This window comes from Lampris incognitus, chromosome 2 (genome assembly GCF_029633865.1).
Source record: "Lampris incognitus isolate fLamInc1 chromosome 2, fLamInc1.hap2, whole genome shotgun sequence".
In the NCBI taxonomy this organism is placed as follows: Eukaryota; Metazoa; Chordata; class Actinopteri; order Lampriformes; family Lampridae; genus Lampris; species Lampris incognitus.
The window spans coordinates 93,882,313-93,901,016 of NC_079212.1; the positions used below are offsets into that span (position 1 = coordinate 93,882,313).

Here is an 18,704-nt window from a genome sequence, read left to right on the forward strand (position 1 = left end):
TTTTGCACTATGCATTTTGTTACCAATGTTGATGTTTTGCACTTTATACTTTTTACAGTGACATTAGTTTTTGCACTATGCATTTTGTTACAAATGTGTTTTGATTAAAAAAATCAAGCAGTGTTCTCAATTCAGTATTACTTTATTAAAAGTATAAATACATGAATCTGATTCTGCTTACATTTATTCAAGTCATTTCATGCTATTTCCCGAAGAATTGGTGTTTGTAGGTTGGTAAGACACACGCACACTTTCAGTATTTTGTTTATGTTTTTAGTGAACTGATATGGGATATTGTCCAAAATGTTGAACAATTTCAACCTCTGAATGGAGCGCTCCACATGGATCCTAGCACTGGATATGAGTTTGTTTTTCTTAACTTCTTCTTGTGTGAACTGTCCATTAACAAGGAAAGACGGGATGTTGAGTGAAACCCCTTCTGGCAAGATGTCCCGGATTGTGAAGCCTTTATCTGCCATCACCATGTCTCCTGGGCGTAGATGATTGAGAACTCCAGAATCTATTGTAATAGCCTTGTCTGAGGCACTTCCACCATAATAGTCACTGACAAATGTTATCACTCCATTAGGAGCCACACCTATTAAGGCTTTGTGTGTGGTCCGTTTTTGTACTGGCTCCATAAATGATTCTGTTTGTCAAGCCTCTCTGTCCTGGAGACTGCTAACTCTGTGCAATCGAGCACAATCCTACAGTTAGGAAACGGACGGAAACACTCTGGCAACGATGCCTGGTTCTTCTCTATGGAGGGGATGTTGTTCTCAAGCATACCAACATATAAAATGTCATACAGGGCACTGACAATGGTGATAAAAATGTTGGTAACTGTGGCTGTACTGCAATTAAACCTGGTTGTCTGTGTCTGGTTAGACACAGTCACAAACATGGGCATTGTAACAGATGGTGAAGGATTTGTGAATGGGAAATAGGCTAAATCAGTCCTCTGTTACCTCCTTCAGTGAAAGATAGTGGTAAATTGTGACCAAAATCAACTTTATTTTTTATCAAAAAAAGTTAAAGAATGCCACTTTAACCATCAATTATTTAAAACACAATTTCTATTGTGTTAACATACTCTACTGTAAAGATTGTATAATGATATTATACAAACAGTCTACCATACAGATTGGGCAAGTTATATTGTATTCACATACTATACAATACAGATTTTTTTTGGGGGGGGGGCAAATATTATAGCCTTTTCATAGCCTTTTCATAAAGGAAAGGTTACATAGTAAGGCTTTAGAATTAGATGTCAGTCTCCCTACAGAAACATTATTTTTGTAGATATGAAGTTTCATTGTTTGATTTATATGGGAAAAGTCAGAAGTGAAACTACTGTAACAAAACAGGCAGAAACAGCACATTCACCTGGACTATCTAACGTTATGTACCCCTGCTTATTCATGCATTTACTCCAAGTCTCTTTAATGATAATCCCCTTGAGATGCATCATCTCGTTTTAGATAATCATGGGCTAACAATGCATAGAATAATGCAGTTTTCCGAGTGTGTAGCTGACATAATGCTTGCTTACAGTAACTATGTCTTCACAGACAGGGTTGTAGTAGTAACAACATAAGTGGCTAACCGATGCTTGTTTACCCTCCACTACATTCTGATTAAAGCCTTATTGAGCAGAAAAACATATGGAAAAGCACATATATTGATCCTCGCTTGTTGAATTAGCTAAAAATCTAAATACCTGTCTAGTATGTAACGTGGATTTCGGTAACAAGAGGGTAGCTACCGGTAGTAGCTAGTCTGCACTTAGCACAAAAGTCGGCGCCAAACTTCGATTTTCAATGCATTTCTTCAATAGCAACTTACCGTATTAACTGCAGCCACCTCTTCTTATCTTTGTCTTTCGGAGGAAAGCGATAGAAACAGTTTGGTCTCAGTTTTACTCTCTGATCGATTTAAACAAAGGGGGACACAGCAGTGAGGCATATTGTCAACAAGTCGATGGAGCCGGAAGCAAATTCGCGCGCGCGCGCCTACGCAACAGGGACGTGCCTACGTCATAGCTTAAGACGCGAATTGCAACAGTCACCACATTGACTTTTCTGGCCTTATTTCCCTTCCCTGACTTACACTGTCTCTACCCCATGGCCATTGTGTTATTTTGAAGTAAATAAGTTTTGCAAGTACTGCAATTTAGGTCATATTCACAGTTTTATAAAGAAAATGGCGGCACTTGGATGGATTTTATGCTTTAACAAACATTTGGGCTCAGATTTTTTTTTTTTAATTTTCCCCCTTTTTTCCTCCCCAATTGTACCCGTCCAATTACCCCGCTCTTCCGAGCCGTCCCGGTCGCTGCTCCACCCCCCCTGCCGATCCGGGGAGGGCTGCAGACTACCACATGCCTCCTCCGATACACGTGGAGTCGCCAGCCGCTGCTCACCAGGGGTATGTAGCGCGTGGGAGGATCACACTATTCCCCCCAGTCCCCCCCGAACAGGCACTCCGACCGACCAGAGGAGGCGCTAGTGCAGCGACCGGGACACATACCCACATCCGGCTTCCCAACCCGCAGACACGGACAATTGTGTCAGTAGGGACGCCCGACCAAGTAACGGGGATTTGAACCGGCGATCCTCGTGTTGGCAGGCGACGGAATAGACTGCCACGCTACCCGGACGCCTTTGGGTTCAGTTTTAACTAAAACGTGATTCTGTTTAGTCAATGATCTCCGTGACTGATGTGGGCAAAGATTTCCTGAAGCATTGAGCTGAGCTCGCCTGCAGTGAGATGTGCTGCTTCAAAATGGAAATTAAACAACCGGTGGAAGAAAAAACAAAACAAAACCGGAAACGGGTAGCCGGTAGGACAAAAGAGGTGCAAATGAACAACTTAAAGAACGATTGCCCACTTAACCATTATAAAGTAACTGAAAAATCAAAATGATTTTCGAGTCGTGTGGTGGATCAGAGCGACATATCCCCAGTGGGGGGGGGGGGGGTGCGGAGTGTTTCAGGTGTTTGGCATGTGTCAGTGGATTGACCGTGTCAGATGCTCGCCCGCGTGTGAGCGGAATAACAACGTGTTGTGGAAGAAAGGTTAATGAGCATGGAAATATATTGGGAGTCCGTAATGGGAGATGCCCTTCTTCTGGAGGGCCGAGGAGAGGAAACGAAGAACACGGCGGCGTTAATTCACGAAGCTGGAACCGGAGGGGTTATACATACATTAAAGACGGCACGTGCGGATCAAATGCGTGCGTGCGTGCGCGGGATGTTAAAATAGGGGTTGCATTCTAATGCGGGGTTGGATCCTAAGGTGTCCAGGCTATAAAATTGAATGAATCTCAAAACCAGATGGTTGGCACGCTGGGAGAAATATCAGCGCACCAAGTTCTGGCATCCTGCTCAGTACAGATGTACACAAACTATATCTGATAGTTGCTATATTTTGTCCCAACTCCACATATTTCTGTTGTGTTCTGTTGCGATCACGTTAATGAGAAACCCTTTGGTGAAACACTGCAGACACCATCCCTCCATCAGCCTACACCTAAAACAACATGCTTTTTGGTCCAGATTTTACTCTGAAGACATTGTCCTTCGAGTGTCCGCCATTAGTGTAATTGTTTCCGTCATTATATCTCTTCCAGGAAAGGAAGCTGTGTGCCCACCCATTCCTAGAGATCTACAGAGGGGGGCAGATCCAGTTCATGGTGCCCCTGGCACGCCAGGCAGACTTCTATGTGCCCGAGGTCTGCCGGGTAGACAGGAGGCAGTCAGTTGGAGAACGATCAGATAGCGACACAGAAATCTCAGGTAGGCCAGTTTCATTCCATTTACTGCATACTTTCATCAGAAGCTTAACACAGTGGTATAAATATAAAGCTTAACACAGTGGCATAAATACAAAACGTAGGTCTCCATTTCAGTTGTGGACTACAGTTTTCCCTGCTTACAGTGGTATAAATAGATGCATAAACACACACCCAATCAGTGGAGTAAGTTTCACTTGAACATTGGGGGGGACACATTTAGTGGGGGGGCAGGGGGTCCTCCCCCTGGAAATTTTGAGCATCACACATTTAATTTCCTGCATTCTGGTGAATTTGTATGCACCAATTTGCTCTTATTCTACATCAATTTATTGTGGAAATGTCTTATTTATGTAAAAGAAAAACAACTTTCAGATAGGCTAGCCTATCGGATATCTTCTGTTACTTTCCTCTTGCTCATGTTGACTCTGTGAATGAAAGTAGTAGATGCATTTGAACTAATACAATACCCTTGGCACAAATTGGTTTGTAGATGTACCTATTATGTTATCTCATGTGCCCGGAATGATCAGTTCAAGTTCATTTAAGCTAACATAAACGTCTAGGGGGTACTGTTAGCAAGCGCTAGCTAGCTAGCTAGCTAGTTCGTGAGGGGGTCTGAACTGATAACCCCAAACACAAGTTATAAAATAGATAAGGCTATAATTCATCCGGAAATACGTAAGAAAATCTAACTCAGAAACCCCAAAGGTAAGAAAGGGTGGTGTACTGGGCTAGACAAGCAAGCTGGCTAGCTACGTTACTTAAACTTGCTTACACGATCATTCATGCTCCGGTCTCCTGGTTGTCAGGAGCAACTGCAAGACAGCAACGAGGTCGGCAATCCCAATGGCAAGGTTAAAATGGTATGGTCCAAGCATAGGGGTGTATGAAATCGTTGGAAAACAAGTATGAATGACATTTTAAGTAGTTCGACTGTCTGTGTCGTTATTTTACCTTTTTGGGCGACGGAGTTAACATTATCATTCATGACATATTTTTTGGGGGGACAAATTCACCTCTTCTAAATATTGATGGGGACATGTCCCCCCTGAACCCCCATAAGTTACGCCTGTACACCCAATACACACATGCACAAAGACACACACACACTTATAAAAAGTTTAAATAACAATTGAGCAATTGGACGTCCAGGTAGTGTAGCAGTCTATTCCGTTGCCTACCAATACGGGGGTCGCTGGATCGAATCCCCAGGCTACCTCCGGCTTGGTCCCTACGGACACATTTGGCCGTGTCTTATGGGTGGGAAGCCAGATGTGGGTATGTGTCCTGGTCACTGTACAAGCACCTGCTCTGGTCGGTCGGGGGGCGCCTGTTCAGGGTCAGGGGGAACTGGGGGGGGATAGCGTGATCTTCCCACGTGCTACGTCCCCCTGGCGAAACTCCTCACTGTCAGGTGAAAAGAAGCAGTTGTCGACTCCTCACGTATCGGACGAGGCATGTGGTAGTCTGCCGCCCTCTGTGGTAGTCTGCCGCCCTCCCCGGCTGGCTTGGCGGAGGGGGGTGGAGCAGTGACCGGGACGGCTCGGAAGAGTGGGGTAATTGACCAGATACAACTGGGGAGAAAAAGGGGGGGGGAATAATTGAGCTATAAAAAGGTAAAGGTAAAGGTAAATTTACAGTAACTGTATTGTGGTTTATCACACCCTTTAACAAAATTAAAATGCACATCTGTCAAGAAGTGCTTGTTTTACACCCATCTTTACATTCTGGTTTCTTTATTTGCCCCTACTGGTATAGAAAATACATTACAAAGATATAAAACTGAATGGTACTTTAATGGTAAAGCAAATGGTATCAGATCTGTGGGATATTCCTGAATACTGACCCTATTTTGAATGGTTTAAATGTTGCTTTGGTCGACAGTGTTTCATAAGTTTGGTCGTATTGTAAGACCATCTCAGAAAGTTGAATCAGTTCATCTGGATACAATGTTTACTGAGAGAATGTTTACTGATACAATGTTTACTAAGAGAATGTTTATTGATACAATGTTTACTGAGAGAATTAAATGTTTCTCTCGGTAAACATTGTATCCAGATGAACTGATTCAACTTTCTTTGATTTTCTTACCTGGATTATTGAGCACGCATCAAGACACTGAGACCATAATTCAGTTTTTAAGAATCCAAACAAAACATTCGATATCCGTAGACAGCACCCGTGGGATTTGGACGGAGTGTCTTTTGTTTACGAGCAGCTCTTGCAGACGCCGGCTGTGATTGACACCTTCTCAGGTGCTAATGAAAGGCCCGGACCCCGAAAGCCTCCAGTGGGAGTGTGTCACCGCTTGGCGCGGCGGTGTGTCGCCGGCATATGGGCGCCATATGGAGGACCTGCTGCTTGCTGGTTTTACATAGATGCCGGTGTCAAATTGAACAGGTCTTCTGACTCACGGGCTTTCGCAAAACAACTTTGCCAATGATATTTTAAATCCTTAACTGTATCCAGGCGAGGGAGCAGCAGAGGTTTTGGCGAGGTGGTCACGGACGACTGCTAATATCGGATAAAGCAGAACTAAGCATGGACAGGAAGTGGCGTGATACTGTAGGTCTATGAGAGGAAAAAAATAACAGCACCTCATTGGTTTGGTTTGTGTTCACTGTCATGATTTTGCAGAGTATCTGTTAAAATGTTGATTTTGGGCGTCCAGGGTGCATTGCAGTCTATTCTGTTGCCTACCAACGCGGGGATCACTGGTTCGAATCCCCGTGTTACCTCCGGCTTGATCGGGTGTCCCTGCAGACACAATTGGCCATGTCTGTGGGTGGGAAGCCAAATGTGGGTATGTGTCCTGGTTGCCGCACTAGCGCCACCTCTGGTAAGTCGGGGTGCCTGTTCGGGGGGGGACTGGGGGGAATAGCGTGATCCTCCCACGCGCTACGTCCCCCTGGCGAAACTTCTCACTGTCAGGTGAAAAGAAGCGGCTGGCAACTCCCCATGTATCGGAGGAGGCATGTGGTAGTCTGCAGCCCTCCCTGGATCAGCAGAGAAGGTGGAGCAGCGACCCAGACGGCTCGGAAGAGTGGGGTAATTGGCCAAGTACAACTGGAGAGAAAAAGGGCGGGGGGAATCCACAAAAAAATAAAAAATGTGGATTTTGAATTTATTCAAATTGTGGATGATGGGGTCTTACGCCCGTTTCCCACTACATGGTACCGGCTCAGCTCAACTTGACCCGACTCGACTCGCAGAGTGTCGTGTTCCATTACCGTAACAGTACTCCTCAATATAGCTGGTCTGCATTGACTTTGGTACCTGCTCCAGTTTTTTGGAACCTCAACAAAGGTGGTACCAGAAAAGCGGTGAAAGTTACCAAAATACCGGTACTTTCCAGTAATGGAAAACGAAAAAGTGGAGTGGAGCTGAGCCGATACCGTATAGTGGAAAAGGGGCATTAGAGTGGCATAGGGGCTAGGGCTAAGAGGGATGGGTCAGAGGTGTTAGTACTAAATTTTATGAAAGAAACGATTGAAAGTGAAGTGGACGTCCAGCTGGTTTAGTGCGTCGGTGTGTGTGTAGAAGAGTGCGGAGCACAGTGGCGTGAACACGAGTGATGGTGGAAGATTTATTCAGGGGGCATGTTTGCTTGCTTAATTAAGCACATCCGTCCATTTGCGTTCACATTTTCCTTTAGCTTTTTAGAAATTAAAAAGTCCCACGTTTTATTTTGCCTTTCTTACATAAAGGTAATCTAAGTTGTTCTTTTGTCCTCAGATTAACACGTGTTTTGTTTTGTTTTTACCTCACTAACATGACATCTGCTTTGATAAGCTGGACTTTGATTTTGATTCAGATTTTATGGAATATATATATTTATATATATATATACGTATATATATACGTATATAGTGCGGCATGGTGGCGCGGTGGTTAGCGCGGTCGCCTCACAGCAATAAGGTCCTGGGTTCGAGTTCCTGAATGACCCACCCAACCTTGGGGGTTGTCCCGCGTCGTCCTCTGTGTGGAGTTTGCATGTTCTCCCCGTGTCTGTGTGGGTTTCCTCCGGGGGCTCCGGTTTCCTCCCACAGTCCAAAGACATGTAGGTCAGGTGAATTGGCGGTACTAAAATTGTCCCTAGGTATGAATGGGTGTATGTGTGTGTGTATGTCACCCCTGGGATCGCCTGGCAGCCTGTCCAGGGTGTCTCCCCGTCTGCCATCCAATGACTGCTGGAATAGGCTCCAGCATCCCTGCAACCCTGAGAGCAGGAAGCGGTTAAGACGGATGGATGGATGGATATATATATGTATGCACATCCCCCTCCCCCTTTCTCCCCAATTGTACCCATCCAATTACCCCACTCTTCTGAGCCGTCCTGGTCACTGCTCCTCCCCCTCTGCAGACTACCACATGCCTCCTCCGATACATGTGGAGTCGCCAGCCCCTTCTTTTCACCTGACAGTGAGGAGTTTTGCCAGGGGAACGTAGCGCGTGGGAGGGTCACACTATTCCCCCCCAGTTTCCCCAACAGGCGCCCCGACCAACCAGAGGAGACGCTAGTGCAGTGACCGGGACACACCCACATCCAGCTTCCCACCGGCAGACACGGCCCATTGCATCTGTAGGGACGCCCGACCAAGCCGGAGGGTAACATGGGGATTCGAACCTGCAATCCCCATTCGTGTTGGTAGGCAACGGAATAGACCGCCATGCCACCCGGATGACCTTTACGGACTGTATTAGTAGAAGTTAAGTCATGTCTCGATCAGCTGAAAATATGTCTGTCTGTCTGTGTATTTCTGTTTGTCCCTCCGGTCTAAAAGAGAGACATACGTAGCTAATTTCTAGTGATGGAAATCATTAGAAAATGCCATTTCTCTATCCCATTCCAGCAGATGCACATTGTCACACATAACCTAAATATTATAATATCACACTTCTCCAATCTTTACCAAGTCATTCTGTCACCTCCGGCTGTCCACACATGGACGGGTAGCTGATTGAAATTGACTGACGTTGACAAATCCGGGACTTTTCCTTTGCCGTTGTCATTGGCATTGTGCAAAGTGGAAGCGACATTTGAGTCCAGGACCGGGAATGATAATGTGACAGGTACCAATGTTCCTGTCACATATTGGTCTCATCTCAGCGGGGTCAATGGAGCATTTCAGACTTCTTGGGGACCCCCCCCCCCATTTCTCATGCTCCACCATCACCATGAATGTACACAAGCATGCACACACACACACACACACACACCGCTGTCATCAGCCAGTCCCGGCGACAGGACCAGACCCCCCCCCCCACCCACCCCCCACCATCTCACACTCACATATCTCGGTGTCACCCTCTCTGTCATGGCAGCATGGGCTTCATCTCAGGAACTTGTTTTTCGAGGGTCATTTAGTGTCTTTATCGCACAGGCTGTTCACTGTTAGATCAGGAAGATTGCTGCCGTGTGCAATATGGTGCTCCTCAGTGACGCTGACCCCTCGAGATTGTTAGCTTAAAGAAAGCAATTCAGCTGTGGCGTCCAAACTAAGCTGCAGAAAGCACACCGAATCATAACACGGGGAAAATCTGTTGCATATCTCAGAGACTCGACGCGGTAATGGATCATTTGTTGCTCTGACAGGTGGAGAGGTGGGTGCCCGAAGGCGCCACTAAGTTTACACTATCAAATCCTGAGACAATTTTGCAGCTGAAAATGAGGGTATACGTGAAGCCTAATGTTTATTTTCCCAAAACAAATGGCATATTTTCCACCACCGACTGATTGAATTTCGCGTGAGCCGCCGCAGGCATCCGACCGGTTCTTCAGGCAAACCACTGCAATGCAAAACCCTTTACTTTTCAGAGATTGGCGTGCACACTTTTATTGTTTCATTTCAGTTTTTGTTTTGCTTCTATCGATCATACGTTAGTTGAGGTTAATTTAATAACGCTCTTGGCTAGATTTTCATTTTTTATGCGTCGTTATTAAGAAAAATATGTGCCGACTTTGCATGCCACTGTATAAATCATGCTTGGCTTCGTCTTGTGTTTCCTACGTATTTTCTCATGCAGCCAGCTTGGAGGCCTGTTTTATCTAAGAATATGGGCCGCGGTGTTGTATCCTGCGTTATCATCGTGTGATGCACCAAGATAAAAGGTTCATAGGCATTTGGATTACGATTCTTTCGTCCAGCGATAAATCAAACTCTGATTCATGTGAAGGTAGAAACAGCGTGATGTAGGATACGACCCAAGAGTCCGACGTGTCTACCCAAAGCAACTCATTATCCTTCCCCATTATATATCTCTTTTCCTCTCGCTTCTCTCCCTGGCGCTCCCTCCCTCACCTGCGTTCATGCTCATATGATTTATTAGGGAAGTGTGACAAAATTAGGCCTCGTATCCTGTGGCTAAATGAGTCAAAGGGCTACCGACAAATCACCGTTTCTGTCACCAAAGCGTTCAGATTGGGCCCACATAAGCATCCCCCCTGCTCAAGCTAGTGCTGAGTTTTGAGTTTTCTTTGGGTGAGGTATATCGTCAGACCGTAAGGTTTGTTATTCGTTTTGCTCTTGTTTTGATTTTCTGCATTACTGTTCTTACAACTGACTCGTAAACAACTCCTCTGTTTGTAATGAGCCACGGCTTTACTTCAGATTCTGAATTGCATTTTGAGAGATGGGGGTCTCTTTTATACAATAGGCACATGCCACCTATCCGAGTGCTTTAACTACCACAAAAGGCTGTAAATAGTAGCTGGAATGCTAGTAATAGAGTAAATATCTTGGATATGTAAAGTTCACAACTGTTCAGCAATTGCAGAGTTGGGTGTTTAATAGTTGATTATATGATAGCTGGTGCGGGTGCAGCAGCAGCACTGATGTTTTTTATGCGTTGTGGTGTAAAGCCCACTTGCTGGAGAAAGAAATTAGTCCATGTGTGTATTGTGCTGCAGAATTTAACATGTACCGAAAACAAATTCCACCGGCCTTGATCTCTAGTCTAATCTAATCTAGTCTAGTCTAGTCTAATCTAGTCTAGTCTAATCTAATCTAATCTAGTGTAATCTAGTCTAATCTAATCTAGTGTAATCTAGTCTAATCTAATCTAGTGTAATCTAATCTAATCTAGTCTAATCTAATCTAAAGCTTTTCTTGGTGTTTATATATTTTGGGTCATATATTTATCTGTGTTCAGCAATAAGAAAAAGCTTAGAAGATGTGGAAGCCAGGGCATGTGGCTCGCAGTGATCTAACTTCCTGGGTTTACAGTTTCAAAGGTCTTCAAAGGGTGGAAGGAAGCAGTTGATGACCCTGTTGGCCATCTGATCATTTACCATCTCCCCTGTGCTGTCTTGCCTAAACTCGACAGTAATGGTGGAGGTGAGGGCAGACCCCTGGTGGCCACCTAGAGTTGGACCGTTGTTGCCTGCAAACGTTTTCATTCCTTCAGATTTTCATAGGAGGCCCTTCTGCTGAGCCTTTCTGTTGTTGTTGCTGATGTTCTCCTCTCACATAGAGTCATAGCTGGATCGTTCTTTTTAGTGAATAAAGTTCAGCACAGCACTCTTTTTTTGGGGAGGGGGTTTCTCCCTTCCCCCCCCCCCAATTGTACTTGGCCAATTACCCCACTCTTCCGAGCTGTCCCGGTCGCTGATCCGGGGAGGGCTGCAGACTACCACATGCCTCCTCCGATACACATGGAGTCACCAGCCACTTCTTTTCACCTGATAGTGAGGAGTTTTGCCAGGGGGACGTAGCATGTGGGAGGATCATGCTATTCCCCCCAGTTCCCCCTCCCCCTCAAACAGGCACCCCAACCGACCAGAGGAGGTGCTAGTGCAGTGACCAGGACACATACCCACATCCGGCTTCCCACCCGCAGACACGGCCAATTGTGTCTGTAGGGATGCCCGACCTGGCCGGAGGCAACACCGGGATTTGAACTGGTGATCCTCATGTTGGTAGGCAACGGAATAAACCACCATGCCACCCGGGTGCACCCACTCTTATTATTTTGTTGGGGATGTATACTTTGTATGGGGAAACAAGCAACTTTATCACCTTGCAAAGCTCATTTCATGTCATGTCCATCTAAATAGCTACTAATCGATAACAAGTGAATATTGCTGCTATCATGATACATGTTGTTTTTCACACACAAAGCCTGGCACACATACAGGCCTGGCAGAGCATCCCCAGGGAAGATACCCAGTGTCTGGTGATTTCTATGGGTCACAGACTTCAGGCTGGAATTCAAACCTCTTTATTTTGATATCATATTGGTAACAGACTGACAAATTAATGCTACTGGTTTAATCATTTCCGTTGCCTATGTCAGAGCTGGGGTCAGGTTCATGCACATTATTGTTATATTTTCAGATGTTAGAAGTTCCTATGTTCATTGTATGTCATTATTTAGGTTTCTATTTAATTTATTTAATATTGTCTGTTTTTGCATTTGCATTTTATGTAAGAAAATAATTTATTTCTTTGTTACTGTTCTGCACTTTTGCACAGTTGAAAAGCAATTAAAATAGTTAACTTGTTCAGTTTAACCACATCAGCCATGTGCTGCTTTTCCTAAATGCCAGGAGGTTGGCTGGTGCAAGAGGTTTTGAAGAAATGATTTGACTTGGCGGCTTGTCCATTTCCAGTAAACAAACAAAATTCAGCACAGCTCTCCCGTTAATACTTTTAATTAATTTCTATTTCCATTACTGTTTTGGCTTGTACAGTAAACTTCCAGAGAATTAAAACGACATCACAGTGATGTTAAAGGCATTGTAGATAGAGGCTTTTCTTAAGGTCCACTATTCTCACCAGATTCTTCAACAGTACCAGTATCCAGGTTTGTGCTGGCTGTATCAGGATACCAGCTGCGTAGCCCTCTGTTTGTATGCAGCAGCGTGTCATCCATGAAGCAGAGCTTTGCAGAGAGGTCAGTCGAGGAGCAGTCAGCGGTGTAGAGGAAGAAGCAGCAGAGGCGAGCAACACGGCGCTCCGCGGTTTGCCAGTGTCGAAGGTCACTGAGTCTGACGTGCGCATACGCAGCCTTATATGCCATTTGCTGTCTGTCAGGAAGTCAGTGGTCTGTTAAGAGATGGAGTCAGGGGGAGTAGGGATAGAAAGTTTGGCCTGGAGAGTCTCAGCCATTGCGTGGTTAAAGGCAGATCTGGAACGACTAATGATAAATAGGGGCTGAAATTCGATGACTGGATTTGAAGTACACGCATCACATTTGTGTTTGATTGTTGAAACTGAATTAATTACTTTTGTGTTATTTTTACAGAATTTGTTTTTTTGTTTGCTTGAAACACACACACACATTTGCTAACACAAGATAGTATTTAAAATAGTATTTAGCTAGCGAGTAGTGATTGGCCCACCATAGAGGATAGGGCGGGAACTTCCTGTCTAGTGGACCAACCGGAGAGAAGCATCAAAGATGGTCAACTTGCAAAAGACGGTAATGTAACAGACAGTGGACATCTTTGGAATGCAGTGGACTGGTGGTTGAATCAAAACGTATCCCGGTCACAGAGGAAAGGGAAAACTATTTTATTTTTATTTTTTATTTTTATTTCTTTATTGACCTCCCGTGGGGAAATTATTCCTCTGCATTTAACCCATCCTAGCTGTGTAGCTAGGAGCAGTGGGCAGCTGCCGTGCAGCGCCCGAGGACCAACCCCAGTTCGTCTTGCCATGCCTCGGCCAGGAGTATTAACCCTAACATGCATGTCTTTTTGATGGTGGGGGAAACCGGAGCACCCGGAGAAAACCCACTGCAGACATGGGGAGAACATGCAAACTCCACACAGAAAAGACCTGGGACGACCCCCCCCTAAGGTTGGACAACCCCGGGGTTCGAACCTGGGACCTTCTTGCTGTGAGGCAACAGCGCTAACCACTGCGCCACCGTGCCATTATTGTGAGAGCTATTGCCCTTTGTCATGGGCTGCCATGGGATTGTCTCTCAAAAAAAAAAAAAAAAAAAAAAGACCAGGAAAATTACCTATTAATTATGAAAATGTGTGTATCAGGACAGCGGTCATTGCTTCATTATTAATTAGCTGCTGCCTTTGTCAGCCTGTTTACATGGTAAGCCGGTAAGGTTGCTTTGCTCCTCAGCCTTGCAAAAGCATGGACAGGTTTCTGACAGAATTATGAAAACCCCCTTGTAGGTGAAGCGTAATGAACCCGTATTTGAAAACAAATTACAGAAAGATTATATCAGGGCACTAGGAGCTATTATAGCGAGGGAGAAAAGATTTTTAATTGCATGGTTTGGGTCTTCAGAAACCCGTTGAAGTGTGCGAGCTGTTATTCCCCTTCAGTGTTCTATTTGGGGCGAGAAGTGCTGATGGACAGAGCACGTTTTACATGACTGGTACGCTTATGAAGCCATTTAGTGCCCACTTGTGTGGTATGAATGGAGACATGTTTCGGGGGGGGGGCAATCCCATCAGTGATGACGTGTTCCTCAGTTGGATGAAGGCCATCATTCAGAATATCTTATTTATACATATACATTATGCTTCCCCCCCCACAGAGATTGAAAGTGTCTTATCCTTACAGAAAAGATGAAGTGAAAGCCACTATAACAGCAAACACATCTCTGCTCCCAGGAACATTTTGTGCGCCCTCTATCACAGACCTGACAGACTCTGTAATTTTGTTGGGCATCTTCCTTACGTCATGTTTATGTGACATCACGTTGCGTTCTGTGTTCCCTTTATTTTTGGCTTTAGGGAAGTTTGATTATGTCAGCCATGTGCTGCTTTTCTTCATAGAAGGGCTAAGATGTTGCTCGTCGGAAAGCTTTTCAAGAAGTGGGAAGGTGTTCTTCCGGTGTGGGAAGATGGCAGCGCGAATTCGCGTTTACAGCGGCCTCACCCAGTACCGTCCATGCAGTGTCTTTGTCCATGTCTGCGTCTAGGTTTTGTCTTCGTTTGATTGCTGGGAGAGCTGGCACTGGATCGGCTGGGAGAGCGGAGCGGGCTGGGCTGGCTGCCAGCCCATGCGGTTCTGGTGGCACCGGGGGCGGTCCGGCGACGGCCTCACCTGGCGTTGACTTTGGTGTTTTTAGTGTCGTCGTGGGGAGTGCAGGGGGGTGTCGGGGGTGTCTGGCTGGGGGAGCTGGTGCTGGATCGGCTGGGAGAGCTTGGTCTGCTTCGTCCGGTGGGCCCGAGGACCACGGCCCCTGCCTGGAGCTGCCCCCGAGGAGGAAGCGCCGGGGGCGGTCTGACAGGATGCAGAAGCGGGGCAGGCTAAAGTAACTGCTAGCCCATGCAGACCAGCGGGTCCCACATTCATCCTGGCTGGTGTTTGTTCCCTTGGACAGTGATATTTTTGATTAGTTTGGATATGTGTGTTAGTTTGGGTATGTGTGTTAGTTTGGATATATGTGTTAGTTTGGATATATGTGTTAGTTTGGGCATGCGTGTTAGTTTGGATATGTGTGTTAGTTTGGATATGTGTGTTCTTGTAGTTTTTTGATGTGTTTTTGTCTTTGTGTTGTGCTGCTTGTTGGCTGGGGGAAACGGCATTTCGTTTCATTTCATGTACGCAAGTGCATGAAGTGAAATAAAGTGTTCCTGGTTCCTGAAGCGGTTTTGAATAGGTGGCTTGTCCGTTTCCGAGAGGTTGAATCGAGTTTGTCAGCTGGTACATTTGATTGGCCGAACAGTTAGGATGGAACGGTTTCTCACACTAACCGGGCATTGAGAAATGGAATATCAAATAGCCCAGATACAATTCCACCGTCTAAAATATTAAGATCCTGAGTTCGAACCCCGGGATATATTGGAAGATATTAAGTCACATTAATGGCTCCGTTTCAGGAACTGCAAATTCAGTGCGGCCATTTCAGACGCAGTTGTGGCGTGCCGTAGTTACTCCAGCCGTGATAACAGTCATTTAACTTTCAGCCAGAGATGCACGAGTTAACGTGGTGCTGGGTTTACATCCTCCTGCCTTTTGAAGTTTAACAAGCAACAAGATGGCTGTGCTTTCCCTTAGTGGCGTGTCAGTATCTCCTCGCTCCCCGCCACTCGAGTCCTCCACCTGAGTTTTCTCTGTACTCCTGAGGTTTGATGACAAAGTTTTGTCCCTTGGATTTTTCTGCCTCCTCATCAGTGCGTCGACTGAAATGTAAAACATTCTTTTTGAGATTATTTTGATGGTGATGTTGGGTTTTGCAGCGTTGGGGCGCACTCTCCTTCACACGAGGCCCCCGGCTTCATGCAGCTACTTTGGTCTTCAGCGAGCGGCCCAGCAGTTTTAGGCTTTCATTCAGCGTTGACAGAGCTCCGCGCCACCGGCAAGCTTCTTCTGCCGCATCCATCACCACTAATAGGATGATTTGACGCCTTCTGGCTACACGCCGTCTTTCACGTTGAATCTCAGCCGAGACACCCGGTGTATTGATCGGGCCCTCTAGTAAAGTAGGGTTTAGGTCGGCCTTTCTTTCCATCGTAGATATTTGAAAACACCCTTCGCACGTGCCAAACAAAAGCAAAGCGCAAACGGTCACAAACGCACCGCCAAACAGACGCAGAGGCGCATGCACAGGTACCAAGTGGAGCCGATTAACCTGCACACATCAAACCGAAAGTACCGAGGAGCGCGTCGTTGCACTGCTGCTCTGGTCCCGTCCAATTTAAAATAAGTAGGCCTTTGTCCTCGCCACGATCTATAGGAAGTTTCTAATTAACGACCAGAGCAGTTCCAGCATCGGCTTGGCGTGTCACTGCCCGCTGTTAATTAGCAATCGGAAATATTAAAACTTGCAGCAAGCCAAATTTAACCAAAAAAGGAAAAAAGAAAGAGAGAAGAATAAGGGCGACGCAAGAAGGGAAAGCTGGAAAATTGTGGACAAAATTCATTAGATGCATCATAACGCTTGCAAAACACAACAACATTTCCTTCCAAAACAGCAGCTTTCATCATCTGTTTGGCTTTCTTATGATCTAGTTCTAAAGTTCCGCGGCTCGGTTCATCGTGTAGGGTTCAACCCTGTGAAGTCTTTAAGTTAGGAATCAAAATGGGGAAATAATGAAATGGGTCAATATGAAGTTGCCACAGAGTTGAAGTATAGGAATGCTGATGAACTAGTTCAACAGGGACATTTTTCAATACAGTTTTGTATGGGCTGTGTTTAGAGTGCTCAGCGGGTTTGGAGAAAAGGTGTAGTATGATGAATGTAAAGCTGGCTCGTCCTTAAGTACATTTTGCTTCATCTTATGTGTGTGCGTGAATGAAGTGTGTCAGCCGTTGTGTATATACCGTTGTAATGAAGATAATTCTCGGATCAGCCTTAGTGCATATGATTCAAAAATGAAGTTTGATATTAACTGAATGAAGAATTAAATCATTTACAGGTGTCCGGGTGGGGTAGCGGATTATTCCATTGCCTACCAACACGGGGATCGCTGGTTCGAATCCCCATGTTACTCCGGCTTGGTTGGGCATCCCTACAGACACAATCGGCCATGGCTGCGGGTGGAAAGCCGGATGTGGGTATGTGTCCTGGTTGCTGCACTACCACCTCCTCTGGTCGGTCGAGGCGCCTGTTTGGGGGGGGGACTGGGGGGACTAGCGTGATCCTCCCACGCGCTACGTCCCCCTGGCGAAACTCCTCGCTGTCAGGTGAAAAGAAGCAGCTGGCGACTCCACATGTATCGGAGGAGGCATGTGGTAGCCTGCAGCCCTCCCCGGATCGGCAGAGGGGGTGGAGCAGTGACCGGGACGGCTCGGAAGAGTGGGGTAATTGGCCAAGCACAATGGGGAGGAAGGGGGGGGGGATAATTTATTCCCGATCGTTCATTTCATTTGTTTTAAGTGGTATTACTCCACGAGAGCAGTTCTCACCATTCTCCAATCTTGTTGTTTTTGCCTTCTCTGCAGGTGCGGAGTCCAACAGTGAATACAGTTCGGGGAGCGGGATTCTCCTGTCAGACAGCCGAGAGACATCCCCGTCCTCGTCCGCCACGCACACAGAGCCCTGCAATCTTCTCGGAGACGGGGACCGCCGAGGGAGAAGTTCCACGCCGTCCTCAGCGAGGGTGCTGAACCAGGAGCTCCATGATGGACAGCAGATGAAGGGGGACGTGCCGGGTCACGCTTCCCCCGATAAGGAGAGCCTGGTTGTCGCCGCGGGTATACGTGGGGTTGTAGTTGGGGGTGAGGAGTGACCTTACGGTATTCAGAGTCCAGACCAGGAAGTGAGAAACAAAGGAGAATGAGGAATGTAGTGATACTGAAGTCTGAGGGAGCAGGAGAAGCAGAGAAAGGGTGTTTCAGAATGTGCCCAAATCATTCAGGGTCAGCATTTACCCCGCATTCAGGGGGTTGCTGTGTCTCTTTCAGTGGTATGGTTTTAAAACGAGAATGTCACAAAATGTTGTTTTTCCAGATTTGTGCCGACAAGCAAACGGTATACTTGAAATTTCAAAGATTGTAACTTGATTGTTGTGCGTTCCTGATGTTTCAGCTCTGTGGTTAGAATATTAATTGTGTTACTTGATGACCAAGTTGTTTTTGTCCCGGGCCTTGTTTTGTACTGTTTATCTGTAAACATGGTGGTTTTAACACGTTTTGATTGTTCAAGTTATTATATTGTTATTACGTTGACATGCAATAAGTTACATTGTCATTGTTTCGTTAATGGTTATGCTGACTTGTTTTAAAAGGGTTTTTTATTAAAATAACTGAAAACCTTCTTGGGACTTTTGTCTAAGCATCAACACACACACAGGGACCAGTACTTTCTTACATTTGTAGATGTACTGAAATTTACATTTTATTTGAATATTTACACACTAAATTTTGTTGGTATAGTTGTGTGTTTGGTCAACAATTAATATAGCAGAAAACCCAGCAGGTCTTAATTGTAATCGCTAATGTTCTTAATGTTGAGTCTTAATTGTCGATATCTGTCTGAACAGCTC

The 18,704-nt window shown here is 45.7% G+C and overlaps 1 protein-coding gene across 1 annotated transcript in view; it reads left to right on the top strand.

Moving 5' to 3' along the window:
• Positions 1–18,462, top strand: part of LOC130108440 (testis-expressed protein 264 homolog) — an 82,504-nt gene extending 64,042 nt beyond the window's left edge. The window contains exons 3-4 of the mRNA XM_056275359.1: positions 3,635–3,800; positions 17,662–18,462. Of these exons, the coding sequence (XP_056131334.1) occupies positions 3,635–3,800; positions 17,662–17,948 (453 nt within the window). The 3' untranslated portion in view covers positions 17,949–18,462. The remainder of the gene's footprint in view (positions 1–3,634; positions 3,801–17,661) is intronic.
• Positions 18,463–18,704: the final 242 nt, after the last annotated feature.